The following is a 19,883-nucleotide window of genomic DNA, read 5'->3' as shown; positions in this document are numbered from 1 at the left end:
AGCGCGCCGAGCTGGAGCGCCAGCGCCAGGCCTACCAGCACGACCTGGAGCGGCTGCGCGAGGCCCAGCGCTCCGTGGAGCGCGAGCGCCAGCGCCTGGAGCTGCTGCGCCGGCTCAAGAAGCAGCACACGGCGCCGGGAGCGCTGCCACCCGAGGCGCTGGCCGAGGTGAGCGCGCCCCCGTGCGCGTGCGTGCAGAAAGGAGACCGTTTTGCATGTGCGTGTATAAGTGCGCGTGCATGACTTTCAGAGTGCGTGTGCTCACGTGAGTGAATGTGCTGCAGGCGCGTGTCAACACAAGCAAGCCGCGTGATAGCCTTAAGAGCACAGAAATCAGGCAGATGCTGCAAAACAGAACTTTTTTGTTTCCTACTGGAAGATAAACCTTTACCCAGCACACTGTTGCACACAGCACTCAAATATTGGAACTTCTTTTTTTAAAAAGTCAGTTGTTTGGAACCCCAAACTGGTCAGCTGCCAAAAAGAAAAAGAAAAAAAGGGCTGGCTGGTTAGCTCCGTTGGCTACAGTGGGGTGTTACAACACCAAGGTCAAGGGTTCCGATCCCCATACCTGCTAGCTGCCAAAAGAAAATAAAAAGGTGTGTGAACATGAATGTGTGTGATCACATTTGTGTATAAGTGAGCGTTTGTATGACTGTGATGACTGTAAGTGTGTGCACGTGAGGGGTTGTGTTTTGGGGACGGGCTATGACTGGTGGTTCCCTCAGGCTGAACCCCCAGCTCTGCGTCCAGAGCAGACTCTGGTTGAGAGGCAGGACCAGGAGCTGGGTGGGTGAGGTCCGTCGATCCCAGATCAGTCTTGGGCGTTGCTCGGCTCTCCCCACCCCAGCCGAGAGCCATGCAGAGGGCAGGAGAGGCTGGCAGGTCTCCCGTGCAAGTCCAAGGACAGAGGCCCGTGGAGGGGATCTCAGAGAGGGCCTCCAGCAATGAACCACACCATGGGGATGTGTCTTCTGTTGCTCTTTCAGGCCCAGCCCCTAAGCCACACTCTCAGCTTCAACGGAGAAGGGCTGGAGGGGTCCTTGGCCCTGGCCAAAGTGCAGGGACCCCGGGCAAGCATGCTACTGCCCTGCCCTGGGCCTGAGTATATGGAACGTCCCGAGGTGGCTCGCCGGGACAGTGCCTCTGCTGAGGGCCGGCCGGCCAAGAGTGATGTGCCCATCCAGCTGCTCAGCACCACCAACCAGTTCCAGAGGCAGGCGGCCGTGCAGCAGCAGATCCCCACCAAGCTGGCTGCTTCCACCAAGGGGGGCAAGGACAAGGGTGGCAAGAGCAGGGGCTCCCAGCGCTGGGAGAGCTCAGGTAAGCCCAGCCCCAGTCCCCCGGAGCTCATGCCCTGGGCGGTAGGTGTGCCATCTCTGGTTCCCACCCAGACCCCCTCCACCTTGGATCGGGAGGTCCCGCCATGGGCAACTTGTGAGACTGCAGGGGCTCACTGGGTGCAAACAGAAACAGGACACCATCCTGTGGAGAGGGTGCCAAGAGAACCGGAAGGCATGGCTGTGGCAAGGTGGCCAGTGCTGCCCCTCTACATGTGGGGAGGTCTTTGGTCTCCAGAAGCAAAACTGCTGTGACACACCCCATGTCTTTTTCCTGCCTCGGTTCTCAAACAATGAAGTGGGGGCAGGGGAGCAGGTGAGGATATAGGGAGCCCAGTCACTTACGACTAGCACAGCCCAGCCCAGGATAGGTGCTGGGGTCTCTCCCTGATGTCTTTGTTCACGGAAGGGGACACTGAAGCCCAGAGAGGCCTAGTCCCCTGCCCTGGGACACTTGCAGTGAATGTCCCCCATAGAGTGAGCCCAGGACTCCTCAGGTGCTGTGACCACGCAGGCCCTTGTGGGGGGAGCCAGTGCTGCCCCGTGGGTGATGCCTCCCTGGGTGACAACCAGGGATGTTCTGGGACATCCCCTAAGCCACAGGGCCTGTGTCGCACAGCCAGGCCCTGAGGGTCATGGGGAGGGGGTGTTTCCTCGGGAGTCTCTCCCTCCTCTTGTGCAGATGTTGAATTCCTCTGGGGGCCCTTCCATTGTTGAAGGCGGGGGCTGTTGTCCTTGTATTAGCATCACTGAACTCGGGGCTTGATGTCTGAGCAGGGCCCTGTCACGGGGACAAGTACTGGCGTCCTCAGCTGGCTGCCTGTGGGAAGTGTGGGGTGGGGGTGGCCTGGAGGAGGTGGGCGCTCAGCACCTTCCCTCTTTCAGCCTCGTTCGACCTGAAGCAGCAGCTGCCACTGAACAAGCTGATGGGGAAGGACGAGAGCACCTCGAGGAACCGCCGGTCGCTGAGTCCCGTCCTGGTCAGCAGCCACAGTGCCACGCCGCCCCCAGGTGAGCCCAGCCCCGGGACAGCAGGGCCGCGGCAATCCCTGGAGCTGCTGACACCCGGGCCCCCCCTTCTCTTCCAGACCCCTGCTTCCCTGCTCCAAGCCCGGCCCCAGGCGACATCCACCCCGAGTCCTTCTCCTTCAAGGCCGTGTCCCCGTCCACCTCACTGCTGCCGGCCACACCGTTCATTGACAAGGAGGAAGCCGGCAAAGAAGATGTCATCTTCTTCTAAAGGGTCGTGGCTCTAGGTGCAGCCCCCTCCCTGTCCTGCCCACCCAGCTGTCCCCCTCCCCTTTCCAAGCAAACCACCGACGACCGCCTGGCCAGGGCGGGCCTGTTGGTGCTTTGGGTGTCGCAGCTCTCTCTGTAGGATTAGCTGTGGTGCCTGGGTAACTTTCTAAACCATGTTTTTTATTTTGTTTTTTTAAAGGAAGGTTTTTAATCGAAGGTTGAACCAGAGCTAAACCAAGGAGCTGTTTTAAATCGTAGCACCCCATTTGGGTAGGGGGAGACTGACTCAAGCTGCTTTTCCAAGGCAGTGAGGGACAGTGGGGCTTCTGCAAGGAGCTGAGGACACGCCAGACCTCAGTCTGAGAAGGAGCTTTTGGCCCGAGCCAGCCCCACGGCCACCAGGAAATGCTGGGGCAAGGCATCAGGGCATCAGAAGGGGCCAGGTGAGCATCGGCTGTGTCTGTCTGCAGGGTTGGGCAGAATCCACTTTGAAAGTAGAGACCCAAACAGGTTCATGGTGAACCTCAAGGCCAGGGAGTGAGCTGGGCATGGGGGCAGGACAAAGGCCACCAGGGCAGAGAGGGCCACACGGCAAGATGTTGGGAAGCTCATCTTGAAAGGGGCTGATCGTTGACAGGTTTTAAAACCTGCCATTTTCCAAATTCTGAGGCTTGAAGGGTGGCCACCGTTCCCCACACACTCAGCCTGTCTGGGAAGCCGAGCCTCGAGCTTCAGCCAGGGCTGGCATGCACCCCAGGCAGAGGGTCCTCAGCCCCCATAAAATGGGATGGTTTTCCGGGGCTGCTGGGAAGAAGCCCTTAGGGCCAGTGTGCGTGAGACGTGGGACCAGTATGTCCCAGGGCATGGGAGTAAACGGCAGGAGATGTAGCCAGCAAGGGGGCACATGGTTGGACACCTTGCAGGACCCTCCCTTGTTGCAAGCTGCACAGCTCATGGTCAACTTCCCCTGGAGGAGCTGGGGGGAGCTGCTGGGGGCGGCATTGAATGTCCATGGTGGGTCCAGGATGGTCAGATCCACGTTCAAGCTCTGGCCTGGGAGAAGGCACGTTTCCAGCTGTGTTCTGCACCCCAGTCTTCCCTGCTGCGCTGCCCGAAGGGTTGGCAGCAGGACTGGGTGCCAGGGTGGTGGTTCTTGGGGAGAATGAGCCAGGGCCAAGTCATTCTCCCCAACCCGGCATCCTGAAGCCTGGGGCAGCTACAGCCAAGGGACTCCCCTGTGACAGCCGACATAGTGAACAGGGACATTCCCACCACTCAAGGCAGGTGGGCATGGGAGGGGGAAACTGCTGGTCACCTAAGCAGGGGGCTCTCTATCAGCCCTCTGTAGCCGAGGTGCCTGTTCGGTGCCGCAGGCTCAGGAGGGGACCACGCAGTCGCAGGTGTTGACTAGGGGCCAGGGCACCTCGGCACCAGAGCCGGTCACAACAAGGTACTGAAAGCAGCGGTTCTTGACCTCTCCTGAGCACTGCGAGGGGCTTGGTGTCCCCAAGCTCCTGGCCCTTCCAAGAACCTCCACTTTGCCCAGCTCGATCCTATGACCCAGGTGTCCCCACCATCAGATCTCATCTGTGCCATGTTTATAACCAGTGTTTTGTATTTTTGAACTGAGAAGTATCGGAGCACTTTAGAAAAGCTGACTTTTAAGTTCCCATTATGTCATGTAAAGAACATTCCTGGACTCATGCACTGGGTGGTGTCGCCACCATGCACCCACCTGAGCCCCGGTCTGACCCTCCGAGACGCTGTGATTCCTTGGATGATAAGTTCAAGGAATTTTTGCTCGGCTGCAGGGTGGGAATGGGCGGTCCCCTACCTCGTGGCCGAGGGGGCTTCTCAGCCACGCACAGCAGGGCCGCATCGCCTATGTCTTCTCCCACCAGTACCCGTTGGTCACTCCTGGGTACAAGTTTTATTTGTAAAGTTGATGGTTAAGCACATGTTCATGTTTCTGTGGGATCTGTGCATATCTTCGCCAATTGTGATCATGATCTTTGTCCACCTGACAATTATTTTTACGATGATTCCAACGTTTCCACACCTCGGATCATCAGAACTGCGTTAGAACTTAAGACCTAATTCTAGCAATAAAAGTGTCTAAGCCGAGCTCCGACTGAAGTGGACATTCTTTGGGGTTTTGTTTTAGTATCGTTTCCTGCCCCAGTTTTTTGTTTTTGTTTTTTTCAATTTTTTGGTAGTTGCCATCCTGCCCAAATGTTGGTACACGAGTAGTGGGTTCTGGGGTTCTGGTACGGACTCCCCTCGGCTCCTGTGCCTCACCCATAGGTGGGATCCTGCAGTAGGTGGTCTGTCAGACTGTCTTCAGCAATGCAGACCCCCTCCCCTGACCCTCTGCTGCAACAAGACCTCTGGGATGAGTGGACACCAGGCTGAGGGCCCACCTGACAACCAGGCTCTTGGCATCCCATCCTCCCTCCCATGTGTGGCCCAGGACACTAGAGGAGCCCTCAACTGCTACTGTCACCGTTTGCCATATATGCTATGTCCCTGTGTCCTGCTTAACACTCAGAAGGTCCTTTCAGGTCCAGTCCCCAGGAGTTTGGCATTCTTTGCCCCAACCTGAGGGGTTGAGAGAGGGCACCAGGCAGGGGTGTGGCCACACAGCAGTGGGGCATCCAGGTGCCCGCAGAGAGGGGCTGCCCACCAGCTACATTTCAGGTGTTTATGGAGCCTCCAGGGCGATGTTGTAACTTGAGGTTCCTGTTTGGCTTGAGAGGTTTAGCTGTTAAATTATAATTTCTGCCTTGCCTGAGTCCAGGTCCCATAAGACAGAAACAACACTGGTCATTTGAACAGGGTGGGGCTCATAAAAAGGTATAGGAATAAATTCGATAGCTAGATAGTTGGAAGTGTGAAGGTATAGGTATAAATTCGATAGCTAGATAGTTGGAAGTGTGAAGGTATAGGTATAAATTCGATAGCTAGATAGTTGGAAGTGTGAAGGTATAGGTATAAATTCGATAGCTAGATAGTTGGAAGTGTGAAGGTATAGGTATAAATTCGATAGCTAGATAGTTGGAAGTGTGAAGGTATAGGTATAAATTCGATAGCTAGATAGTTGGAAGTGTGAAGGTATAGGTATAAATTCGATAGCTAGATAGTTGGAAGTGTGAAGGTATAGGTATAAATTCGATAGCTAGATAGTTGGAAGTGTGAAGGTATAGGTATAAATTCGATAGCTAGATAGTTGGAAGTGTGAAGGTATAGGTATAAATTCGATAGCTAGATAGTTGGAAGTGTGAAGGTATAGGTATAAATTCGATAGCTAGATAGTTGGAAGTGTGAAGGTATAGGTATAAATTCGATAGCTAGATAGTTGGAAGTGTGAAGGTATAGGTATAAATTCGATAGCTAGATAGTTGGAAGTGTGAAGGTATAGGTATAAATTCGATAGCTAGATAGTTGGAAGTGTGAAGGTATAGGTATAAATTCGATAGCTAGATAGTTGGAAGTGTGAAGGTATAGGTATAAATTCGATAGCTAGATAGTTGGAAGTGTGAAGGTATAGGTATAAATTCGATAGCTAGATAGTTGGAAGTGTGAAGGTATAGGTATAAATTCGATAGCTAGATAGTTGGAAGTGTGAAGGTATAGGTATAAATTCGATAGCTAGATAGTTGGAAGTGTGAAGGTATAGGTATAAATTCGATAGCTAGATAGTTGGAAGTGTGAAGGTATAGGTATAAATTCGATAGCTAGATAGTTGGAAGTGTGAAGGTATAGGTATAAATTCGATAGCTAGATAGTTGGAAGTGTGAAGGTATAGGTATAAATTCGATAGCTAGATAGTTGGAAGTGTGAAGGTATAGGTATAAATTCGATAGCTAGATAGTTGGAAGTGTGAAGGTATAGGTATAAATTCGATAGCTAGATAGTTGGAAGTGTGAAGGTATAGGTATAAATTCGATAGCTAGATAGTTGGAAGTGTGAAGGTATAGGTATAAATTCGATAGCTAGATAATTGGAAGTGTGAAGGTATAGGTATAAATTCGATAGCTAGATAATTGGAAGTGTAAAGAGGGAATAAGCAGCCCCACCCCATAGAAATACACTGCAAGCCACATGTGTAATTTTAAAATTTTAGTAGCTACATTAAAAAAGTAAATAAGGTGAAATCAGTTGATTATTTTATCTTTATTTCTTTAAATTGTGGTAAAATACAATGTCAAATTCACCACCATAGCCATCTTTGAGGGTCCAGTTCAGTGACATTAAGTACATTCACATTGTTTTGCAACCATCACCACCATCCATCTCCAGAATGTGTAACCCAACATATCCAAAATATCTTTTCAACATGTAATCAATATAATAATTGAGGGAATTATACATCTTTTGCACTGTCTTGAAAATGTTTGTGTATATGACACGGCAAAGCACATCTCAATTCTAACTGGCCACGTTTTGGGTACTCAGTAGCCACGTGTGGCTAGTGGCTGCTGTGTCCAGGTGTAGAACTAAGGTGTCAACCCCTGGAAGCAGTCACCACCCCTCAGGCTGGGAGAACAAGGGGAATCAGTTGGAATTGTTAACATTTACAGCTGGAACTCAGACTCCTGAGGAGGGGGCACCGGCCAGTGGGTGCTGGGGCTGCCCTGAGCCTGGCCCTTCAGTGGCCACCAAGGGAAGAAACTGCCATTGCCCGGTGAAGTGCAGCCAGGGCGAGTCTCCAGGGAGCAGGATGCCGGCAGGGGGCGCAGTGCCGCCTCCCCCCACCTGCAGACCCATGAGCTCCCTCTAGTGCCCCCAAGGGAGCAGATACGTGGATTGCAGACTGCGGGCCCCTGCACCCCAGCAGAGAATAGAGCGAGCCCCATCCAACCAGGGAGGGACAGTGGGAATCCATACACATCTTACCCGCGTGTTAGGTGGCAGGAAAAGTCATTTTTAAAAGTCCCTTTAATTGCCCAGTTCGGGAGCAGATTACTCCTTTGGGTGAACACCAGCTGAAGTACTGGCTTGGTCTGGGGACCGAGATATGAATAATAACTTTTAAACACCTGAATTGCTCTCGGTGGGGCTGTACGAAAGGAGGCTGTGTCATGTACAGAGGCTCTATAGACCGTCATGGGCTTGCCCAGGGCACTGGAAGATGCCACCACGCAGGCTGTTTTGCTCCCTTTTTAATTGAGGTGTCATTAACATGCCATAAAATCCACACATCTTAAGTGGGATTTTATCTTAAGTTAGCTGGGTTTTGCAAGATGATGCACTTGGGTAACCCACACCCCAATCAAGATCTGAGACATTTTCTTTCCCCCAAGACTTTCTCTCCTGTCCCTCTTCCCACCCCTGGGGTCACCAGCTGATTGGCTTCCAGTCTCTCCAGCTCGATTTTCCTTGTTCTAGAAAGTCACATCAGGCGATAAGTAGTCTCCTGTGCCCGGCGTCCTTCACTAGTGCTCTCGGGACTCATCCGTGATGATGCGTGTGTCAGCAGCTAGTTCCTTTTTCTCTGAGTAGGGTATGGATGGACCACAACTTGTACATCCATTCTCAGGCTGGCTGGTTAGCTCCCTCAGTAGAGCGCGGTGCTGATAACACCAGGGTCAAGGGTTCAGATCCCCTTACCAGCCAGCCGCCAAAAATAAAAAAAACAACATTCTCCTGACAAGGATGTTGGAGTTCTCCCCCACCCCCAATTTGGCCAAGCACAGATAGTAGAGTCTGAACAGTGTCAGGGTCAAAGGCCCATGTGAGCTGGTAGGAGCCAGGGACCTGCATCACAAAAGTGCACGCCTGCCACACATCACGTTACCATGCACAGCCCATGCCCCCGGGTTAAGTGCTGGCCATGGGAGACACCAGGATGCAGGAAAGGGGCAGGCAAGAGCTGTGAGGGTGTGAATCCATCCAGAAAGGTCAGGAGGTGGGAGGAGGTGACTGGCTAAGGACACCAGTGCTGCCCCACCAGCTCTGACTGCCGGGAAGCTTCGGCCCAAGCCCAGGCCCACAGGGACACTGGCCTGTCAGGGGGACCTTGGGCTGCCCTCCTCCCTGGTGTGGACCCTACTGAGCACACCCCACCTCCACTCCAGCTGTCCCCCACCTCTGCTCAGCCCACAGCTTCCCTCAGCATGCCCCCAGCCTTCCTCAGCAAACTCCACGGGCCCCTGGGGGCTCCCCCAAAGGAGATACTCTGCAAAGAGAGCCTGTGGTCATTAAGGGAGTCTCAGAGGGGTCCCTTCCCAGACTCCAAAAGGTGGAGAACTACTGGACATAACAGGCAAATCTAGAGAGAAAGTAGAGTATTGGTCGCCAAGCCTGGGGGAGGGGAGGGTGGTGTGGGTGATGGCTAAGGGGTGTGAGGTGTCTTTCTGGGGGTGACGAAATGTCTTAAGATTGATTGTGGTGATGGTTGCACGACTATGAATATACTAAACCCACTGAACTATACACCCTAAATGGCTAATTCGTATGTGAATCATATTTCAATAACACTTTTCTTTTCTTTTTTTTTTTTTTTAAAAGATGACCGGTAAGGGGATCTCAACCCTTGACTTGGTGTTGTCAGCACCACGCTCAGCTAGTGAGCAAACCGGCCATCCCTATATAGGATCCGAACCCGTGGCCTTGGTGTTATCAGCACCGCACTCTACCGAGTGAGCCACGGGCCGGCCCTCAATAACACTTTTCTAAAAGAACGCAAAGAGCCATGGGCCAGCTCAGGGGTTGGGAGCTGGGCCTCCTTTTCTGGAAGCATCCGTCCCACCTGCTCTGTGGCCACACCCCATATGGTCAGTGTCTGAGGCCTTCCCAGCCCAGGCTGTATTCCAACTTGGCTTGTTTTTTCCTCATGGTACCTACGGCATGTGTGACCAGGTGTTCGCGTGGCTTCCCACAGTGAGGCACCACACTGGGGACCTTACAGGTATTAACTGGTTGAGCCTCCAGGTAGGTCATCAAGTGCTGTTATGACCCCCACCCCCTACTCACTGTTGCCACTAGAGCTGGGAAGGGGGCCTCTGCTAAGGGCCAGGACAGGCGTGTACCCCCCCACCCAGGGAGACACCAACCAAGCCTGGCCCCACCCAGAAGTCCCTGACAGAATGAGCCCCAGGCAGAGGGAGCCCCCACAGATGGATGAGTCCAGGTGGGGTCTCCTGCATCCTGTGGTACCCTGAGCAGCCCCCAGCCTACCAGCAGCTGATGTCTTCCTTATAAAAGAAACAATGCAGTCGGTATCGCAGACTCCAGGGCATAAACACTGCCCATTGTGTTGGGTCTTCCTGGCTGGACACTGTCTACCGACGCCTGCCCAAGGCCACACATGCATGGCCTCTCAAACGTCATTCTCAGCCATCAGACTAGAAAGCAGACGTTTCCCATCCCACCACATTCTCAGTGAGGTGGGAGACAAAAGCCACCAGTGTCTTCAGAGACACCAGCATGCATGGCCTGGCCCCAGCGTAGAACCCACTAAATGCTCACAGTGGTCCTGAATGGACCACGGCCACCCTGGGCCTGAGGACCATGTGGAGTAAGGCAGGTGTAAGCACCTCTCGGTGCCCAAGAGGAGGAGGAGTGACTCAGGTGTGGCCTGGCAGGAGGCAGCCTCCTGTGCCCACGATGGCCAGGACTGTGGGGAGTGAAGAACGGCCCTGGATGGCTGACAGCCACTCAGTGGGGTCAGCAGGCAGCACCAGCTCAGGGACAGGCAGGACCCACCAGGCCAAGAGTGTTCTGGAAGGTGGCTGGGGAAGTGTGGCTTCTAAGGATGGCAAGGGGCCACCAGTGTAATAACGTCCCACCCCTGAGCCCGGCACCAGCGCCCCGCTGTTTAACTGATTCTCACTTTGGCTTTCCCGATGCCGCACCTGAGGCATGACGCACCATGTCTCCTGCTGGCCTTTATTTGGATACGGGAGGCTCTGCTGAGGCCCGCAGCGGCCTTTCCAGACTTCGCGACGGCTCAGACGTCCCAGGTCCTCCCCTGTGGCCGAGAGAGAAGCTTCCCCCGCGGAGGCCTTGGCTGGGGCTGGGGGGCCTCACACCATCCCCTCTGCCCACCCCACATGTGGGCTTGTGCCCTGATGATTTCTGCTGTGTGGGACGCAGGGGCCTGCCACCGGGTGTGGCTGTGTCCACATGCAACTCGGGCCGTGTCAGGGGGTGGTGGCATTGGCCTGGCCGCCAGCCCGGGCTGCCTGGTACATGCTGAGGAGGGAGGAGACGGTGCCCATGAGGCCAACCAGCCACGGCGGGAAGCGGCCGGCCCACAGGACACCGGGGGGCAGCCAGTGCACAGCGTTAGCCAGATCGGCCAGGTTGCTGAGGAGTGTCAGCACCTCCGACTGCATCTGCACCTTGATGGCCCTCCGCTTGCTCCAGGGCGGCTGACTGTGGGGACAGAGAGGAGCCGCTCACGGGCTGCCCTTCCCGCAGCTCTGGAAGGCCCGCGTGTGCTCGCGGCGTGACAACAGACCCTGCCTGGAAGTGGGGAGGGATGGTGGGGCCCAGGTGGCCACTCCTGACCCTCCCACCGGGATTGCGTCCCTGTCTCAGCCCCCAGACGGAGCCTACAGCATCAACAGGGCATGGGCCAGGGTCAAAAGTCTCAAATCCACACCTCAGTCCTCCTGAGCCCTCTGGGCATGAGTGGGGAGGTGGGACGGGGGCTGCTCGGTGGGCAAGTTCTCAGTCTGTGCCGGCCCAGCTCTATCCGTGTTCTTTTGCAGGTTTAAGCAGTGACAGTGACCACTGTCCTCGGGAAACTGACTCTGTCCCCAGGTCATCCTCCCTGCTAGGGGCTCAGCCCTGAAAGCGCAGCCCTGGAGTCCTCACTCAAGTGAGCCTCAGTTTCCCTATCTGTAAAAGGTCCAACCACCCGCCCAGGGGCCAAGGGGAGGCCCCAAGACCCGGAGCACACACCCCAGTCCAGCATGGGGCCCTGCACGGGGGCGGGCTGATCCTGCTGGAGACTCCCTGGCCGGGAAAACGGGCCAGGGGCCCACGCTTAATGAAGAAGTGGGACCCTTCCTCCTGGGTGACCACGGAACATCGTACCTGGTGAAGGCCACCGTGAGACTTCGCAGCCTCTGCCTCAGCTTCAGCACCATCCACAGGGACCTGCAACACCAGAGATGGTGGGAGGACACCCTGCCTGCCAGAGCGGCAAGAGAGGCAGGGAGCGGGCGCAGGGGAGGTTCTGCCGCCTGTTACTGAGGCCACAGGTTCCCCGTACAGCCAGCCGAGCCCTCAGACAAGTGGCTTTCCCTCTCCCTGCCACCCATGGTCCTGTGCCCTCCTGGAGCTCCAGACCTCGCTGTGCCTCTGAAGCCCCTAGGGCCTCATCACTAACACAGACCATCACTAACACAGCTTGGGCCATCTGCACCAGATTTGGGAACATTCAGAGCTTCTAACATGGCCAGGCAGGCCCCAACTGGCCTCTGCCAATCGCTGACCTAGGGTTCAAAGGAACATTTGCCACATGGGGTGTTGGCAGCTACCCCTCTACAGTGGAGACATAGAGACTGGCTACAGCTGGGCGGCCCTGGGGAAGCTGTTTCCCTCTCAGCCGCCTCACCCAGTATATGTAGAAAATAGCCCAGATGAGTGACACACTGGCCCCCAACACACCCTCCCCCTGGAGACTCAGGTGAATCTGGATGACCCTCTGGGCCCCCAGAGCTGGTGACTGCAGGCTGAGGAAGGGGCTACCAGTGGGCAGCCACCCAGGTTGCTCCAGCAGGCGCCTGCACCCTGCGGCCTGGGCTGTGGGGTGTGCAGGCACATGAATGTGCTGGACTTCCTAACTAGGAGGTCCAGGATCTGGTCCACCTCCCCTGGCCACCGTGGACCCATCCATGTCCCAGAGGACAGGGGATGCAGGACAGCACCTGCGGTGTGGTAGGTGGGAACCACCTGGGGATTGAGGCAAAACACTGATTCCTGAGCAACCCATGGAATGAAAATATCTGAGCACCTGGTCCAGGGACCTGCATCTTAACCTCCCAGATGATGTTCTGGAACCCTGGGCCTTGAGCATAGACACCTGGTCATGACAAAGATACACCTAATGCTCCCCGACCCTCATGCCCTTCCTCACGCCAAATCCAGAGAAATGGTGGGAAAAACTATACAATCTAAAAATTAATGGAATAACATGCAGAGTGCAGAGGACAGTGAAACTCCTCTGTGTGATACTACAATGGTGGACGCATGTCACCGTACTTTTGTCTAAACCCATAGAATGTCCAACACCAGGAATGCAACATTGCACTCCAGGTGATGATGATGATGTGTCCATGGAGAGTTATCCTTTGCAGCAAATGCTCCCCTCTGTGGGGGATGTGGACAGCGGGGGAGTCTGTTAGATAATAAACGTATTGTTTAAAGCCACCAAATTTGGGCCAGCCCGTGGCTCACTCGGAAGAGTGCGGTGCTGATAACACCAAGGCCACAGGTTTGGATCCCTATATAGGGATGGCCGGTTCACTCACTTGGGAGAGCATGGTGCTGACAACACCAAGTTAAGGGTTAAGATCTCCTTACTGGTCATCTTTAATAAAAAAAAAAAGCCACCAAATTTGTGGTAGTTTGTTACAGCAGTTATCAAAAACGAATACAGTGGGGTCACAACAAAAGAGGAAAACTCGAGGAGGCAAAGGCCCACACAGCTCCAGCCTAAAGCAATGTGCCGGTGACAATGCTGCTACAGCCCTGCTGAGCAGACCCCACCCAGGGTCCTCAGGTGCTCCCTTCCTGCCAATGCCACTCACCTGGCCACCCCCAGGAGCAGGGAGAGGCACCAGAAGGTTGTGCTCAGTGTCCACCACCAGGAAGAGTCCACGTGGAGGATTTTGGCGTCAGCGGCCCAGGCGATGTGCTCACAGGGGTAGAAGAGCTGGTCGGCTATGTTGCCCAGGACAGACATCCAGCGGACAAAGACGTCCTCCTCCTGCAGGATCAGGAGGGGGTATAGGCCTGGGGTTGAACCTAATGCACTGCCCATTTTAGGACCCTGGCCATGCCAGGTGGCAGTGAGATTTCTCCCCACCACAGTCCACAGGCCATGTCCAGGACATTCAGGCTGCAGATCCCACACGGGCCTGACTTCTGCTGCTCAGCAGTACAGTCATCGATGGCACTGGAGAAGCAAGTCCCAATGGGGCAGGGCAATGGAATCCCCTTGGGAGCGTCAAACACCCCATGCCCCTAAGGATTCTGTCCTAGCACTGAGATTTTTTTAAGTTCCCAGAGGATTCCCATGTATGAAGTTGGGACGCCCTGCATCAGAGTCCTCCTTCCCAAAGGCTTCCAGCTCTTGCACACGGGTCTCAGGCGAGGCCCTCTGATGCAGGACCCTGAGCAGGGAGCAGGGCAGGCAGCCCGCAGAGAACCCTGACCAGGCAGGACAGTGCAGTAACTCCAGGCCACCACACGCCCAGTGCCGACTGACTGTGTGCGGAGCACAACGCTACAAGGTTTGCGTTACCTCCCCCAAACCCGAGAGGGGTCACCATCCCGGCCTTACAGACGGGCAGACTGGCGCGTGTGGCAGGGACGGGCCTGCAGGTTGTCGAATTGCAGAGCCCACGCGGGCTCTCGGTTCTGCACGGTGCCCACGCCCTCCGCCCCCGAGCTCTGTAGGACTGCCTGCAGGAACACCCACGGAGGCCTGGTGCCCAGGACCCGCCCCCTCAGGGCCAAGGGCCAGCTGGCTCCCCACCTACTTCCTGAACCTTTACTTTCCTACCTTGAACCTTGTCCTCGCAGCGTGCCACACCCTCCCCTTCCTCTCTGTCTTCCCAGGAGCCCCTTCCTGCCCCCATCAATGGTGGGTGACACTGTCCACCCCTTCCTTCTGGCTGGCAGTGATCCTGCCTCCCTCTGGGTTCTGAACCCACTCCAGCTCCCTTATTCTGCCTGGGCCCCTCTGGTTCGTTCTAGCACACTTCCCCCCCCGCCCTGGTGAGAAAGGGTCGCCCTCCCCCCGCGCTGCCCCAATGTGCTCATTTAACCCGTGTTTCCTGAGAAGCGGCAGGGTGGGGTTCTGACCCTGGGGAAGAGGAGAGGCTCACCAGGGCAGGGGGACACACAGACGCATGAACATGGGACCCAACAAAAGGGGCTCTTGTTCTGGCCAAGGGATATACGAGGCTCAGAGGGGTTTCCCCCCTTGCCTGGGGACTCTGCAGAGGAAATGGCCCTGGGGGTGACTTTGGGGATGCACCTAAAGCATCAGACAAAGAAGAGGATGCGGAGATGGGCATCAAAACGGGAGCACGGTCCAAGGAAATACTTGTGATTTGGGATGATCAGATCATGGGCTCATGAAGCGGAATGGGGAAGCATCTGGACAGCAAGTGGCTCAAAGAGGAGACCCCGGGAGGGCAGAGGAACAGGCAGGGCAGCCCAGAGAGGGGCATGATTTGGAGACCATCCCCTGGGGGGCAAGGTGGCCCCTTCCTGAGGACCTGGGGAGAGAGGCCCCTGGGTGAGGCTTCTAGATTTGCTGGCACTCGTGTGGAATTATGCAGGAACAAGGCGACTTCCTGCAGTACCGTGGTACTAGCAAAATATTAGAAATAATCCACAAGTCGTTGAACGGGGGACCGGCGAAATAAATCACCACCTGTCTATATAGCAGAGTGCTATGTGGCTATAAAGAATTAAGAAGCTTCTTTTGGACTGATAAGAAATATCGGGCTGGCCAGTTACTACTAAGTGGTTAGAGCATGTTGCTGCTAACAGAGAGGTCCAGGGTTCAATCCCTGTACCCGCCAGCTGCCAAAAGAAAAATAAATGATCTCCTTCTGACAGGTGAGAAGGTTAAAAAAAAAAAACATGATCTCCAGGTTGAACTCTTAAGTGACAAAAGCAAGTGGCAGATGGCATGCCACCTATTTCTGTAAACAATATGTATGTGCCTGCGTAGGTACAGGAAAGTTCATGGAGACACACGAAACTGACCACAGTAGCTGCCTCTGAGGAGGAAAATTCAGGGTCTGGAGGATCAGGAAGGAGGGAGATTCTTTTTTTATTATATACTCTTTTAGAACATGTGAACGTATTAGCTATTTTTTAAAAAGTTAAAATGAGAACATCTGATTGTCTCAAAAAAGAAAGTAAAATTAAATAATAAAGTTCATTAAATGCTGACTGAGGCCACAGCCTCAGGCTTTCTGAGATCTGCACCCCTCTCTCTACATCCCCATGAACCCCATTACCTCTGTCCCCAGGCCGTACTGCTTAGTGTACATGAACATGGCCAGGTCATCAAAGAGTCGCAGGACGGTCCTGCAGTGGCTGAGTTGGGCAGACACTGCCATCAGGCGCGTCCCCACTTCGGACCTGGCAGGACACTGTTCGACCAGGACCCCACCGACCAGCTGGCAGCAGTACCCCAGCGTTCGGATCTGCGGGAAACCAGAAGCGATCAGCATAGCCCTCCTCCAGGACTGAGCTGGATCATCCACAACCTGGCCAGGGTCCCTGCCAGATTGAACACGTAGAAGATTCTAAGTCAATGAACTTCCAATAAAAGCTGAAAGTTTAAAAAGAGACTCGTAGGTGGGACTAGTAGAGAAGCATAACATCATTTTTCAAAAGGCACTGTGAAAAAATCTAACAGAGTACTGGCTCGTGTCACCAAGGGGCACAGCTTTTGGGGACAGATGTGATGGAAACAAAGAAAACAAAACTCCTATTTCCAACCTCCTGGGTCCTCCTTTCCCCAGCAGGCAGGAGGATTAGGCCGAAATGTATATTTGCATCTACCTGGCTAGGGCAAAGCCTTTGGCTGGGCTGAAGTCTGGGACCAGGTGATCAGGCCTCACCCCAGTGGACAAAATGATAATTTGCTTGGATTACTTTAATAAGAAGAAACCCACTCAGTAGGTGATTTGAAGCATCATGAACTAGATCATGTTCACCACCCTTATATTTTTAATTATTTCACCTGCTTTTCAGAAATTGCATGTTTCTGTTGTTTTGTATATTATTTTTACCTGTAATTCCTTCTCAGCTGCATTGTAATGGTAAAACACTGCAATTTTTTGTTGCGGGGGATTTGTTGGAACCTAAATGCCTAGCTAGTTGCAACACCAAGGTCGAGGGTTCAGATCCCCCTACCGGCCACCAAAGAATGAATGAATAAATACATAAATGCCTAACCACCACTACACCCCCTGGTGTAACCTAAATGTCTACCTATAAGGGACTGGTCAGGACAAGCTAAGAGTCCGACCTCAGGGGCCTGGGTAGACTAACCTACGTGCCCAACCAGAGGGGGATTTGGTTGGAACCTAAACACCCAGCCATAGGGGGAGCAGTGCAACATCCTGAACCTCCATATGAGATTGTTCTGCACAATCCAGCGACCAACTACAGTGGCCTGCTCAGATCCCAAATGTCCAAACATGGGAATCTTGTTGGTATGTAAATGTCCAGCCAGGTTGGGTTGGCAGGAACGATCTAAATGACCAACTACAAGGGATTTGGCTGGAACTCACCACAGCTAGGCACAGCAAAGGCCTAGCCATGGTGGGCTCACTGGTACTAAGTTGGCTGAAACAACCTAAGTGCCCAACTACAGGGGATTTATTTGGTCAAAAACTAAATGTCCAGCCATAGGGGGAGCCCTGCAACATTCCAAATCCCCATATGAGATTGTTCAGGAACACCCAGGGACTAACTTCAGTGCCCTGGACAGATCCTAAATGTCCAAATACAGAGATTAGGTTTTTATGTAAACGTCCAGCCAGGTTAGGTTGGCAGGAACAACCTAAATGTCCAACGCTAGGGGACAGAGTTTGAACCTAGCTTGGACAGGACCTCCGAGATGGGGGATCTGAGCGACCTCGCCCCCTCTCCGGCCTCAGTTTCCCCGTCTCTGAGCTTTGCGCGAACTCCAGGACTTCCGACCTAGTTCCGCCCCAGCCTCACCAGCCGGTCACGGCCTCTGTACGACTCCAGCGCCGACGCCAGGCCGCTCAGAGCCGCCATGGCAACTCCGCCGTGACGTCACCGCGACGTCGGCGCGCCGCTCCAGGAGGCGGGGCCAGGCCGCCTCCCGGAAACCCTTCGCGAGCGCGCGCGCCTTCTGCGCAGGCGCGGCCGCGGCCCTTTGTCTCTCCGGACCCGGCATTTGTCCGCCGCAGGGAGGAATCCGGTTTGCAGAAGCGGCATCGCCACGTTTGTGCTTCTCGGACCTGTGGATCCAGGATGATCCTCTGAGTTGGCAGCATTCTGCCCCACGGGGGCTTGACCAACCACCCGCCAAAGAAATATTTTAGGGCCGGCGGGTTAGCTCGCTCGTTAGAGAGCCTGGTGGTGTGATACCAAGGTCAAGGGTTCGGATCCCCCTACCGGGCAGCTGCCCGAAAAAAAGAAAAAATCACCTAAAAAGTATTTCAGAATTAACCAACTACTCACGTACAAGGAGTATTCCCAACAAAAGCACCCACCTGACAGCAGCTGTTCAAGGAAGGATTTTTCTTTTTAATTTTTGTACTTCCCCCCTTTCTGAATTGTCTGTCTATAGTGACTCGTTATGTCATCATAAGGCATCTTTAGACGTCAAGATAACACATAGAATCGTTCTAGAAGAATGAACATGGGATGGCTGGCTGGCCACCTGGTTAGTGTGGTGCTGATACCACCAAGGTCCAGGTTAAAAATCAAAAATCAAGAATCTGGTAACCAGAGTTGGCCTGGGGAGGGTAACTCAGGTGACTGGGGAAAGATTAAGTACTCACTTTTATACCATCTTGTAGCTTTTGAATTTTGTGCGATAGGCGTGTATTATCTCCTCAAAAAAAAAAAAATAGCAAAGTTTTTCTAAAAGTTAACACCCATTTCCTCTTTTTGTTTTTTATTGTGGTGAAATTCATATGATACAAAATTCAGGGCTGGCTGGTTAGTTCAGTTGGTTAGAGCCTGGTGCTGATAACTCCAAGGTCCAGGGTTCCATCCCGGTGCCTGCCAGCCACCAAAAATAAGTACATGAAGTTTACTACTTTAGAATGTACAATTCAGCTGCACTTAGTAAGTTCGCATGTTGTGTGACCATCACCCTTTGCTTCTTTCAAGGTATTTTTTCTTTTTTTTTTTTTTTTAAAGATGACCGGTAAGGGGATCTTAACCCTTGACTTGGTGTTGTCAGCATGACGCTCTTCCAAGTAAGCCAACCGGCCATCCCTATATGGGATCCGAATCCGTGGCCTTGGTGTTACCAGCACTACACTCTCCTGAGTGAGCCACGGGCCGGCCCCCCGTTCAAGGTATTTTCATCACTAACAAAGGAGACCCTTATAGGAGACCCGAAATGTCACCTCCAAGTATGCCATCTTGGCATAAGGATTATTTTGAGCTGAAGGCAATGGAGAAGCAGATACAGGAAAAGCAATCTGCCCGTCCCAGGAGGTAGATTTACAAAGGGTGTCCTGCTCCCTTCTCTACCAGGAAGGACAAAAGTTGATCACTAGAGACACCTGTGAGCGCTTATCAGTCTGGAAATGGCATCAGAGAAATCTACATAATATTACTTGGATCCCAGTACTGGCTAGCCACCAAAAACAAGAAAAAACACATAAGCTTTACTAATGTTAAAAAAAACAAAACAAAAACCTCAGACGAGTTTAAGTTTAACTGAGTTCATTTGAACAAATAAAAACAAAACAAAACGAGATTCTCCAACCTAGAAAAAAATTTTTGTTTTAAATAAAGCAAAACAAAAAAGCAATTCACAAATCAGGCAGCACTCCAAACCAGAGCAGTTCAGAGAACTCCCACCAATAACGTGATCTGACAGGATTTATAGGAAACGGATGTGCCCTGTAGAGACAACTTAATTGGTTACAGCTTAATTGGTTTATTGATTACAGAGCCTCTTGCAATTAACTAAAGCTCAGCTACTGTGGCAAAACTCCATATTAGTTTGGTCTGTTAGGCTTAGTGCAGGAGCCGAGCCCAAATCAATGGCCTCCCACATATTTTATTTAACACTAACTAGCCTTTATGTACCATTTATCTGCCTACCCACAATTTGCCACCTCTAGAAACTCGAAGTCCTTTTCCTTTGTCTTGTCACTTCTCTTAAAAACTTACTGTTTGGTCTTAAAGATGCTATTTAAGCCAGAGTTCTAAACAACCTCTTTGCTTTGAGAATTACTCATATCTCTGCGTATCTCCCATGTATACGTGAGGTATACATGTGATTAAATCTGACTGTTTTTCTTTTGTTAATTCTTTTGTTGCAGGAGCTCATCCTAGCTGAGAGCTGAGGCTACAGGGAAAACTCCCCCCCCCCCCCCCCCCC

General features: G+C 53.2%; 2 protein-coding genes across 2 annotated transcripts in view; one reads left to right on the top strand and one right to left on the bottom strand.

The window, feature by feature from the left end:
- ARHGEF18 (Rho/Rac guanine nucleotide exchange factor (GEF) 18) overlaps positions 1-2,579 on the top strand; it is a 26,093-nt gene extending 23,514 nt beyond the window's left edge. The window contains exons 17-20 of the mRNA XM_008580614.1: positions 1-167; positions 989-1,322; positions 2,225-2,350; positions 2,428-2,579. The exon at positions 1-167 is cut by the window's left edge and continues 22 nt beyond it. Coding sequence (XP_008578836.1) covers positions 1-167; positions 989-1,322; positions 2,225-2,350; positions 2,428-2,579 — 779 coding nt within the window. The remainder of the gene's footprint in view (positions 168-988; positions 1,323-2,224; positions 2,351-2,427) is intronic.
- A 7,875-nt stretch (positions 2,580-10,454) lies between these two features.
- PEX11G (peroxisomal biogenesis factor 11 gamma) lies at positions 10,455-17,600 on the bottom strand. Its single transcript, XM_008580607.1, has 5 exons — positions 17,510-17,600; positions 15,793-15,981; positions 13,342-13,520; positions 11,624-11,686; positions 10,455-10,957 (listed from the first exon to the last, which is right to left on the bottom strand). The coding sequence occupies exons 1-5, from the start codon at positions 17,567-17,569 to the stop codon at positions 10,723-10,725; spliced, it is 726 nt and encodes a 241-aa protein (XP_008578829.1). The 5' UTR covers positions 17,570-17,600; the 3' UTR covers positions 10,455-10,722.
- Between the last annotated feature and the right edge of the window lie 2,283 nt (positions 17,601-19,883).

Source organism: Galeopterus variegatus, unplaced genomic scaffold (assembly GCF_000696425.1).
Source record: "Galeopterus variegatus unplaced genomic scaffold, G_variegatus-3.0.2 Scaffold2133, whole genome shotgun sequence".
In the NCBI taxonomy this organism is placed as follows: domain Eukaryota; kingdom Metazoa; phylum Chordata; class Mammalia; order Dermoptera; family Cynocephalidae; genus Galeopterus; species Galeopterus variegatus.
The sequence above is the reverse complement of the archived record's forward strand: the minus strand, read 5'-3'. Positions and strand labels throughout refer to the sequence as shown.